This window comes from Perca fluviatilis, chromosome 12 (genome assembly GCF_010015445.1).
Source record: "Perca fluviatilis chromosome 12, GENO_Pfluv_1.0, whole genome shotgun sequence".
In the NCBI taxonomy this organism is placed as follows: domain Eukaryota; kingdom Metazoa; phylum Chordata; class Actinopteri; order Perciformes; family Percidae; genus Perca; species Perca fluviatilis.
Window position 1 is genome coordinate 12,004,470 of NC_053123.1, and position 19,279 is coordinate 12,023,748.

Genomic DNA, 19,279 nt, shown 5'->3' on the forward strand with positions numbered 1-19,279 from the left:
TGCTAACACTAGCATGGTACCTCGTTCTCAATAGCAAAGCACTGCTACAACACACACAAGTTCACCATAATCTACAAAAGAACTACTTACATGTGCGCCCTCATTTAGAAGTCTCCCAGCTAATCCTGCCTTGTAACTGACTGAAGTTGGAGAAACAGCCTGTCTTTTACTTCTATGGAGCTAGCTAGCTGACATGATCTACATCTGAGCTACTGAGCATGTGCGAGTGCAATCAAAGATAGTACAGAAGAAGAAGAAGAAAAGAGGTCTCACTCTGTAGCCAAAACAGAAACCAGGTGAAAAGAGGATCTGCAGCAGTGAGAGAGAGCCATAGGCGCGGGAAGTAGGGGTGCTGGGGGTGCGGCAGCACCCCTTGTTGGCGGCAGCACCCCTTGTTGGCAAACTGCGATCAAGCCCGTATTACCCAATGGGCATTAATCATTATGGTGATAATTATCCAATCAGAATAAAATAAAAGTTGTTTAATGTAATGATTGGGAGAAGGCCGCATGCACTGTGTAGATTGGCTAAAGATAAAGGTGGGTGGGCATAGAGCAGGTTGTTTACATCGCACTGAATCAAGATCAGTTTTCTAAGAACGAGTTGAGATTGAAAGAGTGGAATTAATTTGTAACTGATCCCCGGTCAGATTGGGTTGTATCAGCGAGTGAAAGTGTGGAAAAGGGAGAGAAAGAAGCGGCTGCTATAAAAAATGTCCCGCGAATAAATAGCTTTTTAAAAAGAGCTGGGATGACGAAGAGGAGGATGTCGAGGAGCTAGCCAACGTTAGCTTGGAAGAATCGCTGCCTTCTACCAGCTACAATCTGCCACAGCTAACGGTAGCTAACGTTAACTTCAGCGAAGTTGTTGTGGAAAAAGACAAAGGTAATGGCCCCTCAGGTACCATCATCTCTGAAGACCCTGCACTACGGGGACCGATTACAGAGACCGTCCGGGAGGAAGTTATACCCAGAGGGATATCAGCCTTTCAGAATCGGGCGGCTAAATGTCCAGCATCTCGGAGGGGGGACGAGGCTGGCGGCAGAAAGACCCGCTCTCTCACTAACGAGGCACTGACCCGACACCTTCACCACGGTGAAACGGTACCACGGGAGTGGATTCTATATTCACTGTCCACCGGAGACATTTGTTGCGTTGCCTGTAAAGTTACCAACACACAGCAGCGCATCTGTAGTAGGGTTTAGCGAGCTGCTGAGGGAGCTGGACTTTGAGGATTTGATCTGCGACTTTGCAAAGAAAAAGACAAGAAATTAGAACTTCTAAAGGTAAGAGCTATTATGCTATCTGTAAATTGAGTAGGTTAATATAATCTGTTGTGACCGTGTGACCAGATAATGTACATATTTAGTTTAGTTTATTGAAAAGCCATGCATATCAGACGTATTGCATCATAATTTTGTGATGCTGCTATAGGCCTGTGTGAGACTTAGTGGTCAAGTGCAGTAGCCTATATGTTGGCTTTTGCAGTTTGTGAAGTAGCAGCTGACTAAGTGACTGTTATTTAACAACCTTCACTCAGCTGTGTTGTGTGATGGCATTGTTGTATCTTCAGTCAATCACGTTTCAGAATTACTATTGTGCTTTCTGCTTGGGTGATTTATAGTGAATACTATATCGCCATAGTCTTGAGCCATACAACGCTTTGGTATGATTTAATTAATTGTAACACTGTCTTGTGATGTGTGAGTCAGATGGCAGTACTTGGTTTATTGAACTGGAAAGGCATACTTGACGCCTGCTCAGCTGGACTAGTCATTCATCTTTTTATTATTTTTTATTCGATAGTGACAGTGGATAGACAGGAACGGGGAGAGAGAGAGGGAATGACACGCAGCAAAGGGCCGCAGGTCGGATTTAAACCGGGCCGCTGCAAAGGAATCTTTTGACCAGTAGTGATTGGCATGTGATTTAGTGCCTATATATTTCGCTGTGCAGTATATAGCAGTATGTAGCCTACTTCATGGAGGTGGTGGGGTGGGGAGGCAGAGGTAGAGTTGTTCTGCGCACCCCCCCGCCAGCACCCCGCACCCCCTGCTGGAAATGACTTCCCGCGCCTCTGGAGAGAGCTGTGCAGTACAACAAAAATATGGTGTTTTTTGAAAATTAAACCATGTAAACCTATTCTGGTACAACCTTAAAATACAATTATGAACCTGAAAATGAGTATAATATGGGCGCTTTAAAAAAGATCTTGCCAGCAGGCTGTTATTGCACCCATGTATTAATAGATACAAAGGGTATAATTTAAGGTGCCTAGAGGCTGCAGTCTGTTGGAGTGAAAAGGGCCCCTGATTGTGTGTGCATCCTATAGTGTGGAATTACTGCAAATATGGGTTGGAATAATTCATTAACTCTAATCACTTTGTGTCATTAACAATATGCACCAGAATGTTCTTTCGGAAGAATATTATTGTAGCCAAAGCTCTAGAGAATAAGTAGGCAGTAAAAAAGAAAACAACCCATGATGCCAAATACACTCCAGTTTATTAAGTACACCATACCTCAAACCAATGCAGTCTAATACAACAGCCCTGCAATGAAGCCTAACTTCATGTACTATCACTTTGGAGAATATTTAGATTTCCTGTCTTTGTCTTTTTCTTTTTCACCCCTGTTTTTAGCCTGTATGACAGAAATGTGATATGCAATAAATAAATATATAAATAAATACAAGACAGCAATATAGCTTAAAGCCTGAGACAAATATGCACCAGTAAACATTTTCCCAGAGTTCCTCTCTGTCTGTTGGTTTACTTTGTAAAACATATAATAGTGACAGAATAGACGTATCATACTTTATTCTTTTATTCTTTTCCCGAAAGTTGTCAATAAAAATCCATTATCGATTAGAGGAGCGCGCCCCTGGCATCGCGCTCATATCTGCCAGGTGCAAAGGGGAGCCGCGTGAAGAAAGCTAAAATTAAGCATGTAAGTTCCTGTGATACCCTTCATAATAAAAGTTTATACAGACGCTTTACATTTAAGTTGTTTTCAGAATTTGGAAAATACGATCAAATAACGTGGCGAATACAAATCCGCTTTCTGTAATTTGTCAAATAAAATGTCTCTCAGTGCCTTCTCTTGAAATGGTAACATCGTCCACTAATATTCCATGCTCGTATTTTGAAAGAAAAGGCATCAAATATCCGGTGGTGGTGGTGTCAGAGATCTCCTAGCTTGATGCAGGGGTGCTGTCGACAGCCTGCAGCTTCAGAAAATAAAGCAGACTAATTTCTCCCGGGTATTTATAATCGTTCCGGAAGATGGTGGCTAAACAGAGGATCCGCATGGCCAACGAGAAACACAGCAAGAACATCACGCAGAGAGGAAACGTAGCCAAGACGCTGGTGAGCCGTTAACTGACAGCGAGATGCCAGCATGACATTAGCCCAGATAGGTGACGTTCACTCCGGTATGAATACAGCAGCATGATGGTGGTGATGATGATGATGGTGATGATGATGATGATGATGATGATGATGATGATGATGATGATGATGATGATGATGATGATGATGCCAGCTGGCCGTTAAGTGTTTCCTGCTTATCACACATAGCCTCGAGTCTATGTCATACAGGAGTACCTCTTCTCTGGAGGTTTGATTTAACCATTGCCACACACTCTCTCTCACACACACACACACACACACACACACACACACACACACACACACACACACACACACACACACACACACACACACACACACACAGAGAGAGAGAGAAATAACCAAGTTCAATTTTACCTCAGAGGTGCCACCTCCTCTTTGATATATTCAGTAGCCTATACATTATGACCCACCAAGCTGAGCTCTTTCATTAAAATGTAATTTATTCACACTGGATTCACTCTGCGCTTTACCGCCCTCAGCAGTGTATCTGGACTTGTTTGGAGTAGAATAGTGAGAATAAAAGATGAGCAGGGGGTATGATATCGGCTGGAAAATAGTTGAAACCAGTGCTCCTGCTCGATGTATTGAATAAATGCCAAATTGCAATGTAAAGGCTATAGTAAACAACTGCAAATTGAGTACCTTTTTTGATTTTTGTTGAACACAAAAACTTGAGCTCTGAAAAAACTGATGATGGTAATTTGTTTGTAATAGACTAATAGTAACTTGTAATATAACAAGCAATTCATTAATCAAGAACAACATTATCACAAGCAGGCTTATGAGCCATAATACAGCATTAGAAGTTTGGATTTATTAGCTGCAACTTCGTAGCCTGACAAGCCAGACCCACATCAAGATGTTGGGTCTGGGAACTCACCATTGGCAGGGCTCAATCCGAGGGGCGGGATAAACGGCTGTCTTTCAAATTCCCACTGCACGCAAAAGGATAGCTCTACAACCAGGCAGAGCAACGAAGAAGGTAGCGAAGCTAGTTGATGGATGACCTCTCATCCATGTGGGCTGAAACGTTGACATTGAAAGTTCATTCTTGACCTTGGAAAGAGCAGTTGACTGTAATAGGTCCATTTAGTAGCTCAACAAAGGAAGGCTGAGGAGGACTGTGTGATACAATCAAAAGCTCCAGAGCATCGGATATTTTTTTTCCCATTTATCTCTCTATAGAATATGAGCCATCTTCCTTCTGAATCTGTTATTAAAAATGTTTCCACTTTAAAATCTTTGCAAGAAATCAATTGCAAGAATTGTAAAATCTTGCAATTCTTAGTAATATGTGACTAAAAAACACTTTTCCACCCATCCTCTCTGCTATATTTCATCATTAGAAGAAAGGGAATGTATTTTCTGTAGACAGTATATTTATTTATTTTTTTTTATTGAAGGGTGTTTGTTTATTTAGACATAGCCTACCATAATTAAAGGTCCCATGGCATGAAAATGTCACTTTATGAGGTTTTTTACCATTAATATGGGTTCCCCCAGCCTTCCTATGGTCCCCCAGTGGCTAGAAATGGTGATAGGTGTAAACCGAGCCCTGGGTATCCTGCTCTGCCTTTGAGAAAATGAAAGCTCAGATGGGCCGATCTGGAATCTCCTCCTTATGAGGTCATAAGAAGCAAGATTACCTCCCCTTTCTCTGCTTTGCCCGCCCAGAGAATTTGGCCCACCCATGAGAGAGAGACATCATTGCTTTCAAACAAGCAAAGTGGCAGTTGGTCAAGGCCACACCCCCTCTCTCCTCCTCAACACACACACACACAGAAATGGCATATCCTAAGGAAAGCTCATTGTGGCACACACACAAAGGCTGAATTTTGGGAAAGAGACTTCAGATACAGTATTAGGGGACCACTAAGGTCTATATAAAAGCATCCAAAGAGCACCATGTCATGGGACCTTTAACTCATAGTGTAAGCAGTTAAAGTGATGGTTCGGAGTAATTCACCCTGGGGTCCTTTTCACCATGACCTCGAGCCAAACACCCCCCAGAAGCTTTTTTCACCTGGGTCGAACATTGGGAGAGTTAGCTAGAGTAGCGTTATCAGCTGAATAGCTTAGCGCAGGGGCTAATGGACCCACGTTTGTATCTTGTAAGTTACCCCACTAATAATGCCCGAAATGATACCAAACGTCTACAAGTAGTACAAATAGGTTATGCTCTCATAAAACGATGGATTGGAAAGTTTGTAAGTACACCAGAAGTTTATGAACACTTGCCTGCTCTCTTCTGCTCTCTGTTGCTGCTGCTGCTGCTACCTGCAGTTAGACGAGTGCTTAGGGCCGTCTACAAATTACTACACCGAAAAGAGTTACAACAAAAATATTTATTAATTCAATGATTAAATAAGGTAATGTCTCCAAACTTACCTCAATTATTACTTGTCTCCTGCTAGTTATACTACAGCACTTACTTAAAAAAAAGAGTTAAATTAATAAATATTTTTGTTGCATCTCTTTCGGTGTTGTAATTTGTAGGCGCCGCTATAGCTCTTGACTGTAGCAACAACAACAGCAGAGAGCAGAAGCCAGCAGGCAAGTGTTATTTACATAAACTTCTGGTGTACTTAAAAACTTTCCAATCCATCGTTTTATGAGAGCATAACCTATTTGTACTACTTGTAGACGTTTGGTATCATTTCATCATGGTGCAAAGGACCCTAGGGTGAATTACTCCGAACCATCACTTTAACTTGGTGGTTTTTACTCAAGAGTATTGATGAAGGGGGACTTTAAGAGGCTCATTCCTTTGAAACTCTCACTAACAACCCAACAATCCCAATCTGACAATCTGACAATGTATTATCCTCCCCTTCCTGTGTCACTAAATATAGTTTAAACAGTAGCTTAAAGATCACACACTGACACAGACGCTGCTCAGGCCCTGTTTTCCACTTCCTCCAGCATCATTGAGACCATCCCTGACTGTAACAACTTCCCTCACCAGCAGCATGTACTGTATGTCCAAACAGATGATATCATCTGGTGGGAAGCTGATGGGCTCTCCCTAAATCAGTCTAGACTGACTGACTCATTCTGTTCTGCTCCTCTTTTCCACATGAGCCACAATTTGAAGAAAAAAAAAGAACCCCAGCTAACTCAGCACCTTTTAGCATATAATTAGACACTTGGGGTTTTGTTCAGTGCAACCACAGCGTTGTTATTGTGGACATTTTGGCGAGCAACACCGCAAACAAGATAATCTGTGGTGGCAGGTCTGAGGTGAAAGAGTGACCAAGCAAAAAGCAGGAACAACAGCAGCAACCTGAGCAGTGGGTGGAAATGGGAAACCTCTTTGTAAATCTATCCACGCTCACAGCCGTTTTACTTTTGCTCTGCGGCATCTGTCACATTTCTGTTGTAGCAGCAATGCTAATGTACTATATCTGTGTGTGTGTCTTTCCCATAGCGACCACAAGAGGAGAAGTATCCTGTGGGTCCCTGGCTGCTTGCCCTCTTTGTATTTGTTGTGTGTGGATCAGGTATGCACCTTTTACATACCTGTGTTTGCCTTTGTTGATAATAAAGTAACATAGTTAATATGGTGGTTGATTACGCTAATATAGTAGTTAAGTAGATAATGTAGCTAATATGCTGGTGGTTTAAAATAACATGGTAGTAAAGATAGTAGTCTCCAAGTAAGCCATGACAATACCAGGACCCTGACATTGATGCAGCTAAGTCTGACATTTCTTCTGTGAATGGATTCCAGAGGGAATTACAGGGTTTCACTCAGTGGTGTTCTGATAATTTTCTTGAAATCAATGTGAAGAAAACAAAAGAGATGGTCATAGATTTTAGCAAAAATAGAATAATAGCCCCTCCCCCCTTCTAAGATCAATGGTGAACTAGTAGAGAGGGTCTCAACCTACACATATTTGGGAGTTGAAATTGACTCTAAACTAACTTTTAATGAATGTGCACTGAACAAAACTAAGAAAATGCACCAGTGGATGTTTTCCCTTAGGAAACTACACACTTTTAGATTAGACAGACACATTCTTGTAATGTTTTATAAAAGTATCCTCCAGAGTGTTCTGTCCTTTGGCCTTATCTGTGTGTTTGGCAACATGCATGTTAAGGACCAAAAGAGACTGCAGCGCATGATCAAGATGGCCAGTAAGATCATTGGACTTGACCAGGTGTCGGCAGCCCTAAAAAAGACCAAATCCTTAATGACCCCACTCAGCCTCTTCATCATACATTTATGAGAAGCAACATTTTTATTTTACAGCAGAGAATTAGAACAGAAAGGTACAATGAACCATTTGTGCCTACAGCGATCAGATTGTATAATGACCAAGCACAATCCCGCACTGGCACTTTAACTGGATGGTAAAATTACAATGGTTGGTATGGTACAATTTTTTATGTTTCGTAAACGTCAGATGTCGGATTGTCTTTGTCATTTCTGTAGTATTGTTGATTTTTTGTATTGTCATTGTTGATTTTTGTCATTTCTCTAGTATTGTTATTCCTTTCTCTATACATGTTTATTAGCTTGTCTGTGGTGTGTATATGTTTAGAGCATATGTTGTGACAAGGGCGTGTAATGAATGACCACATGAATTTCCCCTTGTGGAATAATAAAGTTTACCTTGACCTTGAAATGGGAGTTCAGCCATCATTCATTTCATAACATATTATTTACACCTGTGCTGTCCTACTGTGACATGTTAAAGAACTTGAAAAAGGCCTATGGACGTGCTGGTTGTGACAGCTTTGTTTCTGTGTTTTGGTTGTGCTCTCAGCCATATTTCAGATCATCCAGAGCATCCGAATGGGGATGTGATGCAGAAGAAGCGTCCGGACTCCTGTCCCCCCTCATGCCTTCACTGAGCCTGGCTAGCCCGCACCTGCACACCCCTGACCCCCGTTCCCAGAGGCCCAGAGACTGACGCCAAAGCTTCGGATCTAGCAGACCTCAGAGAGAGAAGCTTCCCCAACCACTGCCTCCACCAACCCCTCCTGGGGACATCTGCCTGCCCTCGATCAGTGTTTACAGTGTTGCAGTCTGTGGTACAGACAGCTTTTCTATTGACAGTCTAAAACCACGCCGGCTGGAGAACATGTGTGTGTCTCATTACTCACTTGGCACCGGTGTGTGTGTGTGTGTGTGTGTTTGAAGTTGTGACTGCTGATGTGAGAGCGTGTGCGGCCAGTGATTCCTGCTGACAATGTGCCATATCTGTCTGTTCAAGTATTCGTCTGTGTTATGTGAGAAGAATCTTTTTTCAAATAAATGTCAAACATTTAGGAAGCACCCCAGTTTTACTTCTGATTTGTAATCACACATGCGCACGCACACACACACACACACACACACAAATGCAGTGGTGCTCATAAGTTTATGAACCCATGCTAAAGTTGACTAAAAAGAGGAATAAAAAAATCATCTTTTGGAAATTGATTGTAATGCCTTAATTATAAAAATGAGGAAAAATCCAACCTTTAAGGACACCAATTTTCTTTGTGAATGAATAATATATCGTAAATAAATAAATGTTCTAACCTTAACATACAGGGGGCATAAGTATAGACACCCCTACTGTATGTTAAATTCCCATAGAGGCAGGCCGATTTTTATTGTAAAAGGCCAGTTATTTCATGGATCCAGGATACTATGCATCCTGATAAAGTTCTCTTGGCCTTTGGAATTAAAATATCACATACCCTTCACCATACCTAGAGATTGGCATGGGGTACTTTCCATAAGATCATCTCTCAATGCTAATCAAACCAGAGAGAACTTTATCAGGATGCATAGTATCCTGGATCCATGAAATAACTGGCCTTTTACAATAAAAATCGGCCTGCCTCTATGGGAATTTAACATAGGGGTGTCTATACTTATGCCCCTTGTATTTTATGGAAGAACATTAATTTATTTACAATACATTATTCATTCACAAAGAAAATTGGTGTCCTTAAAAGGTTGGATTTTTCCTATTTTTTTTAATTAAGGCATTAAGATCAATTTCCAAAAGATGATTTTTTTTATTCCTCTTTTTAGTCAACTTTAGCATGGGTTCATAAAATTATGAGCACCACTGTAAATAAATGATCAATTCATGTAGAAGTTGTTTGACTAAAAGTTGGGTGTTATTAGTTTTTTGCAGTATTGGTGAAATATAACTTTTTAGCAACTTTACCTAAGCCTAAATGAACAGTTCTGCTACAACATATTACTATATGTAGCAGCATCAGGATGTCTTGGATAGTCTTTCATGTAAGTGACTAAGAAAACTAAGGGATGGAGATAAATGCTTTATACAACATTTGAGGCATGTACATCACGGTCACTCATGAAAAAGTACTATCAACTATAGTTTGGATACAGGATCTCTCATAGCCTTCATGGAACACTGAAAAGTTATAGCTTTGTCTTTTAAAGTTAGATTCTCCATATATGTTATATTGTATGCTTGTGTCGTAGACACATTATTGCAAACAGTTTATATTGTCTGAATTTAAGTGGTGCAAAATTACATAGAAACTTCCAAGGAAATGATAAGGAATTTAAGCATTACCAATTGATTTTGTTTGTAGTTGAACCTTAAAATGAATCTATGAACTTCATCATCTTGTAGAAGCTTCAACCTGAACACCACTTGGCTGTGGCTTTAACCTCACTGCTAACAAGAGGATTCAACAACATAGTAGACAGGTTCAGTAACACCCTGAAGCAGAGGACAATCAACTACATGCCATGCATGTACGAAGCATTAGGACTCCACACATGACTGGATTCTCACAGAGACAAACTGCCTGTCAGCACTTGGGAGGCTTGGTGCACATTTGCACGGTCGCATCCACCAGACTGACTGAGCTCAGCAGCCAGAGAGAATAAGAAAGAGATGGTGACCAGGTGGTTATTCTTCCTTAAGCACGTTTATTGAAAGTTGTGAAGTGCAGCTGTCAAGTGCAATTGTGGTATGTATGTTACAATATCTCAACCGGTCTTTGCAGAAACATGCACAGAACATGAGCATACAACTGATACATAGGATGAAAAAAAAAAAAAAACATCTCTTACAGTTTGTATTTGTAGTTTTCTTTTTATGTTGAGTTTTAAGATATTGTTCATCCAAAAAGTATTTCACGGTCAAAAAAAAAAAAAAAAAAAAAAAGGTGCAATACTCCAGAAATAAAAATAGCAAAGTGAAAATGATTTTACAGTAAGAGTTTCTTTAGTTGCAGTAAGGGATATGGACAGTATGGTTGGCTGTGTGTTGTCAGTTAAATTACCTAAACTCCTGTCCATCCACAGTCTTGAAAATACAGCATTAAAAATAGACGACACAGACTGGGCAAGACCAGCACGTTCATCGCTCACCCGCTTTCAATCTGTGTGACCAAGATAGCCTCTGTTCTCCTCCTCACTATTTTACATGGTACTTACACTATACAGAAATATACATCATCTTCTGCCCATCAAACTTTTAGGAAAAAAAAGAAAATGCAGCTTAGCCCAATATCTCAACCCTGTCAAATAAGGTTTAAATGACATGCCACTGCAGGGTTGAGAAAACAGCAACGATGAGCTTTGTCCAGGGCAAAACGAGGAGCTTGAAAGTGAAATACTGAAATAGAATATCATCATCTCCATAAGAAACCACGGTTTGTTCATCCCCACCAACCCACAGTTGAAGAAACGTCATCAATGCTCAGTGTTGTTCAAAATACCCTCCCACGCCCTCCCCCCGACTCCCCCATTCCAGATGGGGACTCCGTCATAATAATTGCTCACATTCTTCATTTGTCACTCTAAGAAGGCTTTTAGTCTCTCTCAAATCTCTCCGCTTGTAACTTTAGGATCTAGCCTTGAGAGAGAACCACTTTTATTTACATCATTCAGCAAAAAAAAAAAAAAAAGGTAACAACTAATACAATCCTCCACCCTCCTACTCTTCCATCGCCTTCTAAAATTGACATCGCCTAAAATCCAGACACAGGCACAGTGATTTTTTTTGATTTTTTGTATCTATAGCTAAGTATATTGTCGCCACTGATAAGCTGTTTTGTTTCTTCTTGGTTAGACATTCTAGTTGATATGTCCAAGGGTTATTTGGCAAATGTTCGATGATTCAATTCTCTTCTCTGAAACCAACCCCCAAATCCCACAAAGCATCTCAAGATCGTCCCCCCCTCCACCACCGTGCTGTAAAGCACCGCACGTCCCGCTGGCTGCATCCTTCTGAGAGATAAATATGTGCAAATTCTTGTCTTAACAGCGTAACCTCCTGCTGTAGAAGGCAAGGTTTAGCTCTGCTGCTGTAGCAGAACTGGAAAAAAAACGGTCAGTAAGTCAGTCAGTCAGTGCAGACCAGGCTACGCCGACGGGCCAGAGCTGTGCGAGGGGGGCTGAGCAAGTGCAGCGGTGCTTGGGGGTCCCGGTGTGGCAGATGTTGAAGGAGCAGGCGGGGAGCCGGTCTGAACCTGGGCCTGGAACTGGGCCATCTGCTCTGGGCTGGCCAGTGTCTTCAACAGGGTGTTCTCCTGCTCCAACTGAGAGTTGCGGTCAATCAGTTCCTTGATCTGCTCCTTTAGGACCTCCACCTCCTCACGCACGGCATACATCAGGTGGCTCTTCACGAGGTCCTGAGACAGACAGAGAGATGGCTTTAAGACTGGAATATATCGACAAATTTGCATGAAAGAAAAGTCAGGCACTAATCTATTGCCCAGTCTTTGTTTCAGATGTATTGTATTTGTTTGTTTATTTATTGTATATTCAATTTCTGACATCAAATATTAAAATATACGTTTAAGACGCATTAAATTTGACAACAACACATGTTGGGCTTATCCGGGGTGGATATAAAAGATTTTATAAACATTGCTGCTCAGAGATTTTGTAGTGATATGGATAAGCCGTTTCTCAAAATGTGTTGCACTCCCTGGCTTTGTAATCTATTACAACTATTCCCCCCCAATGTAAATGAAAGAATAACGCTAATGAAAATAAACAAACTGTCACAACATGTCATACAGCAGGGAAAAAAACATTTATAAGAATACAGACTATTATTATTATTATTATTATTATTATTATTATTATAATAATATGTGAATGTCCACTATTGGAATATGTCACTAAATATGCATACAAACTAAACATGCATAATGACATAAGTGGGAACAGATATTTAAAAGTGCTGCAATATTAAATCTAAGCTGGTGATAATAATAAAAATTGATGATAAAGAGAAAATGTGAGAATTCCCAGGGTGCCACAGCATTAACCCTGCCCACATTTAAGTGTGGGCCAATCAAAGGCCGAGATATTTATAACCAGGCTGAGAGCCTTCCAGTTTGCCTAGCAACAGAGCTGCAGCGACAACAACAGACAGACTGAAACAGAAAATAAAACTCAGTTTCATTTTATGGGAAAGTGGCTGTGAATTATAATGTAATACCACTACTGATCCGACAAATGTATGCATTAGGAAAAAAAGAGAGATACAAAAAAATACTTAACACGATCGTGACGATGTCTCAAACTGGTTACAGCGGTTAGTTTGAGGTAGCTACCGTTACTATACTGAGTATAGGACGCTACATACACCATTACATTAGCATTTAAACAGTATTTTGGCCCCATCATAATTAGTTATTTCTGAAGTGACGAGAACACCAAGTAAGATTAATTTTACTACACAGTAAGCCTCATAAAAGTCGTGTTTAACGTTTGTTGCCAGAGATTAAAAACCGTAATCTCGAAGATTTTCATTTAAATAACTGTCTGTTAAATCATATGGTTAAATTACTATCTATCACAATGATAGAGCATATGGCCTGCTGAAGATTACAATATTTATATAATTGCAGTATTACAAACTGGGTGTCTGGCGTGGCATTTCCCGGGAAAAAAAGCTGTTGTTACAGGGTTTTTCTATTGTACACACACACACACACACACACACACACACACGAAACTATGCACACCATTCTGAAAACTTGAAGCTCATGTTTCAACAACAAGACTCCAGGCCATGAGACTCATTCTATTTCTATGCTCGAGAATGCTAAACTCTCAGCACAATTCCATTGTTTTCACTCAAATTCCAAATCAACCAGGACTGGATACTTAAGGATTGCCACTTTAAATGCGAATGCACACACACACACACACACACACACACACACACACACACACACACACACACACACACACACACACACACACACACACACACACACACACACACAGTTGTCCATGTCCCGCACATGTATTAACTACGCAGACAAGAGCATGCAACGGAATGCAAGTGCAATGTTAAGTTACTTCATCCCAATATTCCCAGAATGTTTCCTTATTAAATCCTATCTTTCAAACAAACAAAAATGGATTAAAAGGCATTCTTGTAGTCGACATTTCCCACAGTGTAAAGAAAAGAAACAAGTTGAAAACTCACCATTGCTTGTTCAATCTTGTTGTCTATGGCCACAACGCTGGCTCCTGACGAACTGCAAAAGAGAAGAAAAGAGTTATTAATAAAACATTTTAAACCAATCTGCTCTGTAACCTTGGTACAAAACGATGGGGAGCCGCAGCCTACGGAGAACCAGCCTCTTGTCTTTCTAGAAATGTGGGTCGTTACAGGAAGCCTCTGGAAATTTCTATAATATATATATATATATATATATATATATGGCCTGGTTTTGCTGTGGAACAATTCCTCATGCCCTTTCCTGGAAAGCGTTTATGGCCGTGTGGCCTCTGAGTGTAACGATACTGTAGCATCCATCGACTGAGCACTACCTCCATCACACAGCGGTGACATTACTGGTGAAGGGAGCTGAGCCCTGAATACAGAGGCGGCTGTGCATGGAACTGTTGAAGAAAAAAAAAGGACAGAGCTCCTATGGAGCACACGGCGTTTACCTGTTGTCGAGCTTCACATCTGCGCTCAATAAAGACGACAGAAACGATATGGAGAAATGTCTCAGCTGGCAGACGCCTAGATCCATAGCCACGGTGTAGCACGGCGTATTCATGCTGCTCATGTTTTACAGTCCGTTGACGAACGGCCCAGTGTCCCGACTCGACCTCCACGCGACCAGCGCCGCAAAGCACATCCACACGCGCTATTCTATATTCTGTCCGTTAAAGCTCGTGCACCGAACGTAGCGGTACGAATACAATCCAAGGTCAGCTCATCTCGTCTCTACACAGAAATCTGCAGCTCTGGACAAGCCCGCATAATTTATACAGCGACGCGCTGAGAGGCCGGGCCCTGATTGGTCGAGAGAGAGGCCGTTTGAATAATCTATTCAGGAACGCCCCCACCTGCCGCTCAGCTGACACGTTTTTTTGCATAATATATTCCAAGAACAAGAAGTAGGTGGATGGAACCGGGGAAAACCGGATAGGGAAAGGAAGAAGAAAGAGCGGTAGTACTGAAAAACAGTCAGGGGAAAGGCTGGATTTTTGGGCGGTTGAATTACAGCCCAAAAATGTAATTGCACATTAAAATCAGCCTCTGTTCAAATGTGAATGTGCCCGCCACTAGTGCTGCCTTGGACATTATTAAAAACAGGAATTTACCCAATCTTAACCTTAGAGATGCGATCATGTTTTTAATCTCCATAATACGACGACGAAGTGGTTTTCATCCCTGGGGACCAGTAACAGGGAATCCCTCGGCTAATTATTTGGTTTTATAGTGACTCATACAAAAACGATATGTGGAGTCAGCTATTCGTCTCCAGAATGTTAATAAATATAAACTATTTTGGAGGTTTTGGTCTTTATTAAATGCACTATTATGTTTTTTTGTTGTTGTTGCATCATTTACCTCAATTTCAGGGATGTTAAAATTTGCTTACCACAGCATTTTTATACTATAGCCCTTAAAGTAGTATACAGAGGCTATGGTTACCCTAACCGTATGTCAAAAACAATTATACCAGCATTAGACACCACCCACAACAAAAATGTGACACACCATATTTTTCAGCACATTGCATGAAATAATCAACATTATCCATACTATCTATAGTAACGCAAGCTGTATGTCCAGAGGATAATAATCAGATAGAAATAAACCATGGGCAGTTGTTCAATCAAATTGCTTTGGACATCCATGGAGTGCTATCAGGACTATACATATGTTGCCCCCATGTGGCCTTGTACAGCACTGCAGAACTGTGGTGCTGAGCCACATCATCAAGAAAGCCTGGCAAAACAAGCCTCCAACATTTACATTTTCTTTTCAAATAATCAAGTCTTACTTATAGCACAAGGGGCAAAAACTAGGTGTTCAGGCTGTCAAGTGTTAAACCGGAGACTATTGGAAGGTGCAAAGGGTGACATATTTAAAAACATTGTGTGCACAGTAGATGAATACAGTCCAAATGGTGAAAATATACTAACAAGATATCCCAACTGGTTTAACTTCTGTCAGAATCAAAAATAAGTTTTTGTCAATCAAATCCCATTGGCTACCTTAAATATCTGACCAATATTACACATTTAAAATGCTATTTGAGGTATTAATTGACACACCAAGACATTTTTCACAGAATAAAAGTTAAAAGGTCCCATGACTGGTGCTCTTTGGATGCTTTTATATAAACCTTAGTGGTCCCCTAATACTGTATCTGAAGTCTCTTTAAAATCACCACCATACTCCACTGTAGCACCAAGGCATATTGGATGCATATTTTCAAGCAATGCCTGGACTGTCACTGACTTGATTAAAACATGTCTTATGCAATTTTAAACTCCTGCAGACCGCAGCTGTTTTTTCAAGATACTGTATGACTTATTTTATTGGGATATTACACATCTGTCAAATGTCTTTCAGACAATGTTATGCATGGGAAATTAACAAGGTCAATCTGACTCAAACAGCATTAGCACACACCCAAAAATGCCTTTACAGTGGGGAGTATCTTGGCCAGACAGAGACACCTAAAACAACTACTCCACACAGAAATTCCCACCTCAAACATCCTCTAAATAAGACCCCCTCCCACACACCTCCCTACACAGTCTAAAAGGCCACTCCGACACATTCCATGTACACCCAAAATCTCACACACACACACACACACACACACACACACACACACACACACACACACACACACACACACACACACACACACACACACACACACACACACACACACACACACACACACACACACACCTCAGCATAAGAAAAACAAATACAGAAACCTGTATTTATAAAGCTTTCATTATTTTTCTCACATAATTATCAATTAAGAAAAGGTCAACCAATTAAGAAATGTGTTAAATCTTTGAAACACTGACAAAAGCCAAATGTTAAGCCAATAAAATTAAAAATAAGGTCTGGTGTGGCATTGAGCAAACATGAGGGAAAAATGGAGGGGAGGTCACAATACAGCATAGTAAGATCCACAGAAGATACTGGAGGTATCTAGAAGTAGTACGGAGACAAGAAAGTGGGAGAGGGGGCAGAGACATATCCTGAAAACACAGAGCACAGTCTTGAGTTTCCAAGTGATTTAAAAGTCAGTAGTCACCTTTAAAAAGTGGGCTTTAGCTAATTTGGGTATCACAGCACAGTCCTGGCTTATTAAGCACAAGTACCAGGAAGACAGCCTCTGAATACTTGTACTGATGTCAGCTGATGCTCACCTCTGATCCCAGTCAAACACTTTAGCACTTCATAAGAAGCCAAATAGCTTAATAAGATGCTCTAAGCCACACTTATCTGTTCCGGTCTCATCTTTGACTGAAGGAAGGGTTTAGTTAATTATCCAGACCAAAATATCCAGTACAACTGCGGCTCTTGAGGAGTAACACCCACGACTAACAGGGTCTCACACACACACACACACACACACACACACACACACACACACACACACACACACACACGAGAAAAATTACATGCTGTTCCAAGAAAATTCACTTAATAGGTCACATGCCAAGGATGAGATGCTTTAAACACACTAGCAAAACAACTGGATGTAAGTTACTATTTAAACTGATTCATTCCTTCCAGGTAAGAAATGAACACATTCATTCATTTTTTTCCTTCATAACCAATAAACATTATTTAAAATTCTACTGCAATATCACTATGTCTAGTTTCCACCAGCGGAGTTGACCTGTTATAGACGATATGATGCTTGGTGAAGATGCCAACATCACAAAAATACTGCTTTATTGGTACATGCACTTGATGTACTGTATGGCCTTGCTTCTTTGCTGAAAAACAACTGCCCAGTGACCTACTAAATGCAACTTAAGTGAGGAATAACCCAAACTGTATGCAAACCATTGTTCGAGGTCACTTAGTACTGTTGTTCATTATAAATACATAGGACACATGTTTTTCCAAAAACAAAGATGCACTACATCTGTACAAAATTGATCAAACGTATACATTTTTTTACTATAAATAAAAATAAATTGAGAATCTGTAACATATATAAGAGTATAGTAGCACAGGAATTTCCCCAGTGTGGGAACAAAGTCTATCTTAAATCTTAAATATAAGAAGTATATAAGAATATTATCAAGTGTAATATTATCAAATAACCTTACATACAGATTAGAAACACCTTAATATAATGTAGTCTCATAGAACAAATGAGCATGTACAGCCAGCTGTACATGACAAACTAGTAACTATGTATCGCCACATGTCAATTTCCAGCTTTCAGTGCAGTTTCTTTTACAAAACAAAATATACAAAAATGCAAACAATACAAAAAGTGTGAGTGCTGCAACACTGCAGACGTTAAGACTCACAAAACAATTGTCTTGTGGCATTTGTGTTGCTATACTGTTGCAGAAGCAAGGAGGACTTGATGTGAAATGATGGACCAGAGGGACAAACATGATGGCAACAGAGCTGTTACAAAAAAGCAGAATATGGCAAGAAACTCAGTGACATAAAAAGAAACACGCTGTGGGTTTTAATTACTTACGGTCCCCTGGAGATATTACTAAATGGCACACATGTATACCACTGCTGTATGCCATCTACGTTTCCACAGTTTTCTATAGTTCACTATACATTAACGCACCCTCCAATAGCTTTACTATAGATATGAGTACCCAGCAAACCCGTTTATGGTATCTGCTTTAAGTATACCTCTGTGTTACCGCTGCCCCTGAAGCCACGAATGACTGAAGGGGAAAGGACAATATAGCCATGCAGCCCTTTGTGTGCAGCTACTGTTGTGATTGGCCACACTGTACTGACTCCCTGGGGATTCCATGTCTTTATTTACCTTTTGAGATGCTGCTCCAGCTCCCAGAACAAAAGCTTCATTGCCATCTCGTCATGGCCCTGCTCTTGTACTCCCCGCACTCTCATGGAGCCGCCCGTCAGCAGGATCATGTACACTCCAAAGTAACAAGAGGCTCCCGAGCTTCTTTGTTTTGGGTTTTCTGACACTCCTCGCTCCTTCTTAAAATTTAGCAGAACGGATCTGGGTCGCGCCCTACAGATGCATTCGTATGTGCAGCTGCATAGGGAATCAAAGGCAGCGTGCCAGGTTATGATGACTATGTATATGTGTGCTCCACATTTTTCCTCTGTCTATGTCATCCATTTGTGTTTGAATGGCTGACTAGTGAGTGAATTACTGAGTACAGACAGTAGCTGGGCGGGTGGTGACGTGTGATCATGTGACACTGGGAGTTACATAAACCATCAACAGAGATTAGCATGTGGCCCACTGATTTCCCAGCTCCTACACCATAAGCCCTCTGCCCTCTATAGCCTGAGACACGGATGTACAACAAAACTGTGGACATCCCTTCAGCAGCCCTCTTTTTTTACTGAGCAACGTGCAATTATGGGTCTCTTTAGAATAATGAGACCACAGGAATGTAG

At 40.8% G+C, this 19,279-nt stretch overlaps 2 protein-coding genes across 3 annotated transcripts; one reads left to right on the forward strand and one right to left on the reverse strand.

Moving 5' to 3' along the window:
* The first annotated feature begins 3,187 nt into the window (after nucleotides 1–3,187).
* serp2 (stress-associated endoplasmic reticulum protein family member 2) lies at nucleotides 3,188–8,268 on the forward strand. The gene is made up of 3 exons (XM_039817233.1): nucleotides 3,188–3,368; nucleotides 6,841–6,913; nucleotides 8,183–8,268. The coding sequence occupies exons 1-3, from the start codon at nucleotides 3,285–3,287 to the stop codon at nucleotides 8,221–8,223; spliced, it is 198 nt and encodes a 65-aa protein (XP_039673167.1). The 5' UTR covers nucleotides 3,188–3,284; the 3' UTR covers nucleotides 8,224–8,268.
* Nucleotides 8,269–10,303: 2,035 nt separating this feature from the next.
* On the reverse strand, nucleotides 10,304–19,032 carry LOC120569817 (TSC22 domain family protein 1-like). 2 transcript variants are annotated; one of them, XM_039817933.1, is made up of 3 exons: nucleotides 18,672–19,032; nucleotides 13,850–13,901; nucleotides 10,304–12,032 (listed from the first exon to the last, which is right to left on the reverse strand). In XM_039817933.1, exons 1-3 carry the CDS (start codon nucleotides 18,779–18,781, stop codon nucleotides 11,763–11,765), a joined length of 432 nt encoding a protein of 143 aa, XP_039673867.1. In that variant the 5' UTR covers nucleotides 18,782–19,032; the 3' UTR covers nucleotides 10,304–11,762. The 2 variants fall into 2 exon arrangements, with proteins under 2 accessions (XP_039673867.1, XP_039673866.1); XM_039817932.1 differs by lacking the exon at nucleotides 18,672–19,032 and adding an exon at nucleotides 14,320–14,685.
* Nucleotides 19,033–19,279: the final 247 nt, after the last annotated feature.

Excerpts from the sequence above, each read along its gene's own strand:
- serp2 (XM_039817233.1), top strand. The coding sequence starts at position 3,285 with ATGGTGGCTAAACAGAGGATCCGCATGGCCAACGAGAAACACAGCAAG. Across the intron at positions 3,369-6,840 it reads GAAACGTAGCCAAGACGCTG|CGACCACAAGAGGAGAAGTA; the intron begins GTGAGCCGTTAA and ends TCTTTCCCATAG. Across the intron at positions 6,914-8,182 it reads ATTTGTTGTGTGTGGATCAG|CCATATTTCAGATCATCCAG; the intron begins GTATGCACCTTT and ends TTGTGCTCTCAG.
- LOC120569817 (XM_039817932.1), bottom strand. The coding sequence starts at position 14,441 with ATGAGCAGCATGAATACGCCGTGCTACACCGTGGCTATGGATCTAGGC. Across the intron at positions 13,902-14,319 it reads GATGTGAAGCTCGACAACAG|TTCGTCAGGAGCCAGCGTTG; the intron begins GTAAACGCCGTG and ends TCTCTTTTGCAG. Across the intron at positions 12,033-13,849 it reads ACAAGATTGAACAAGCAATG|GACCTCGTGAAGAGCCACCT; the intron begins GTGAGTTTTCAA and ends TGTCTGTCTCAG.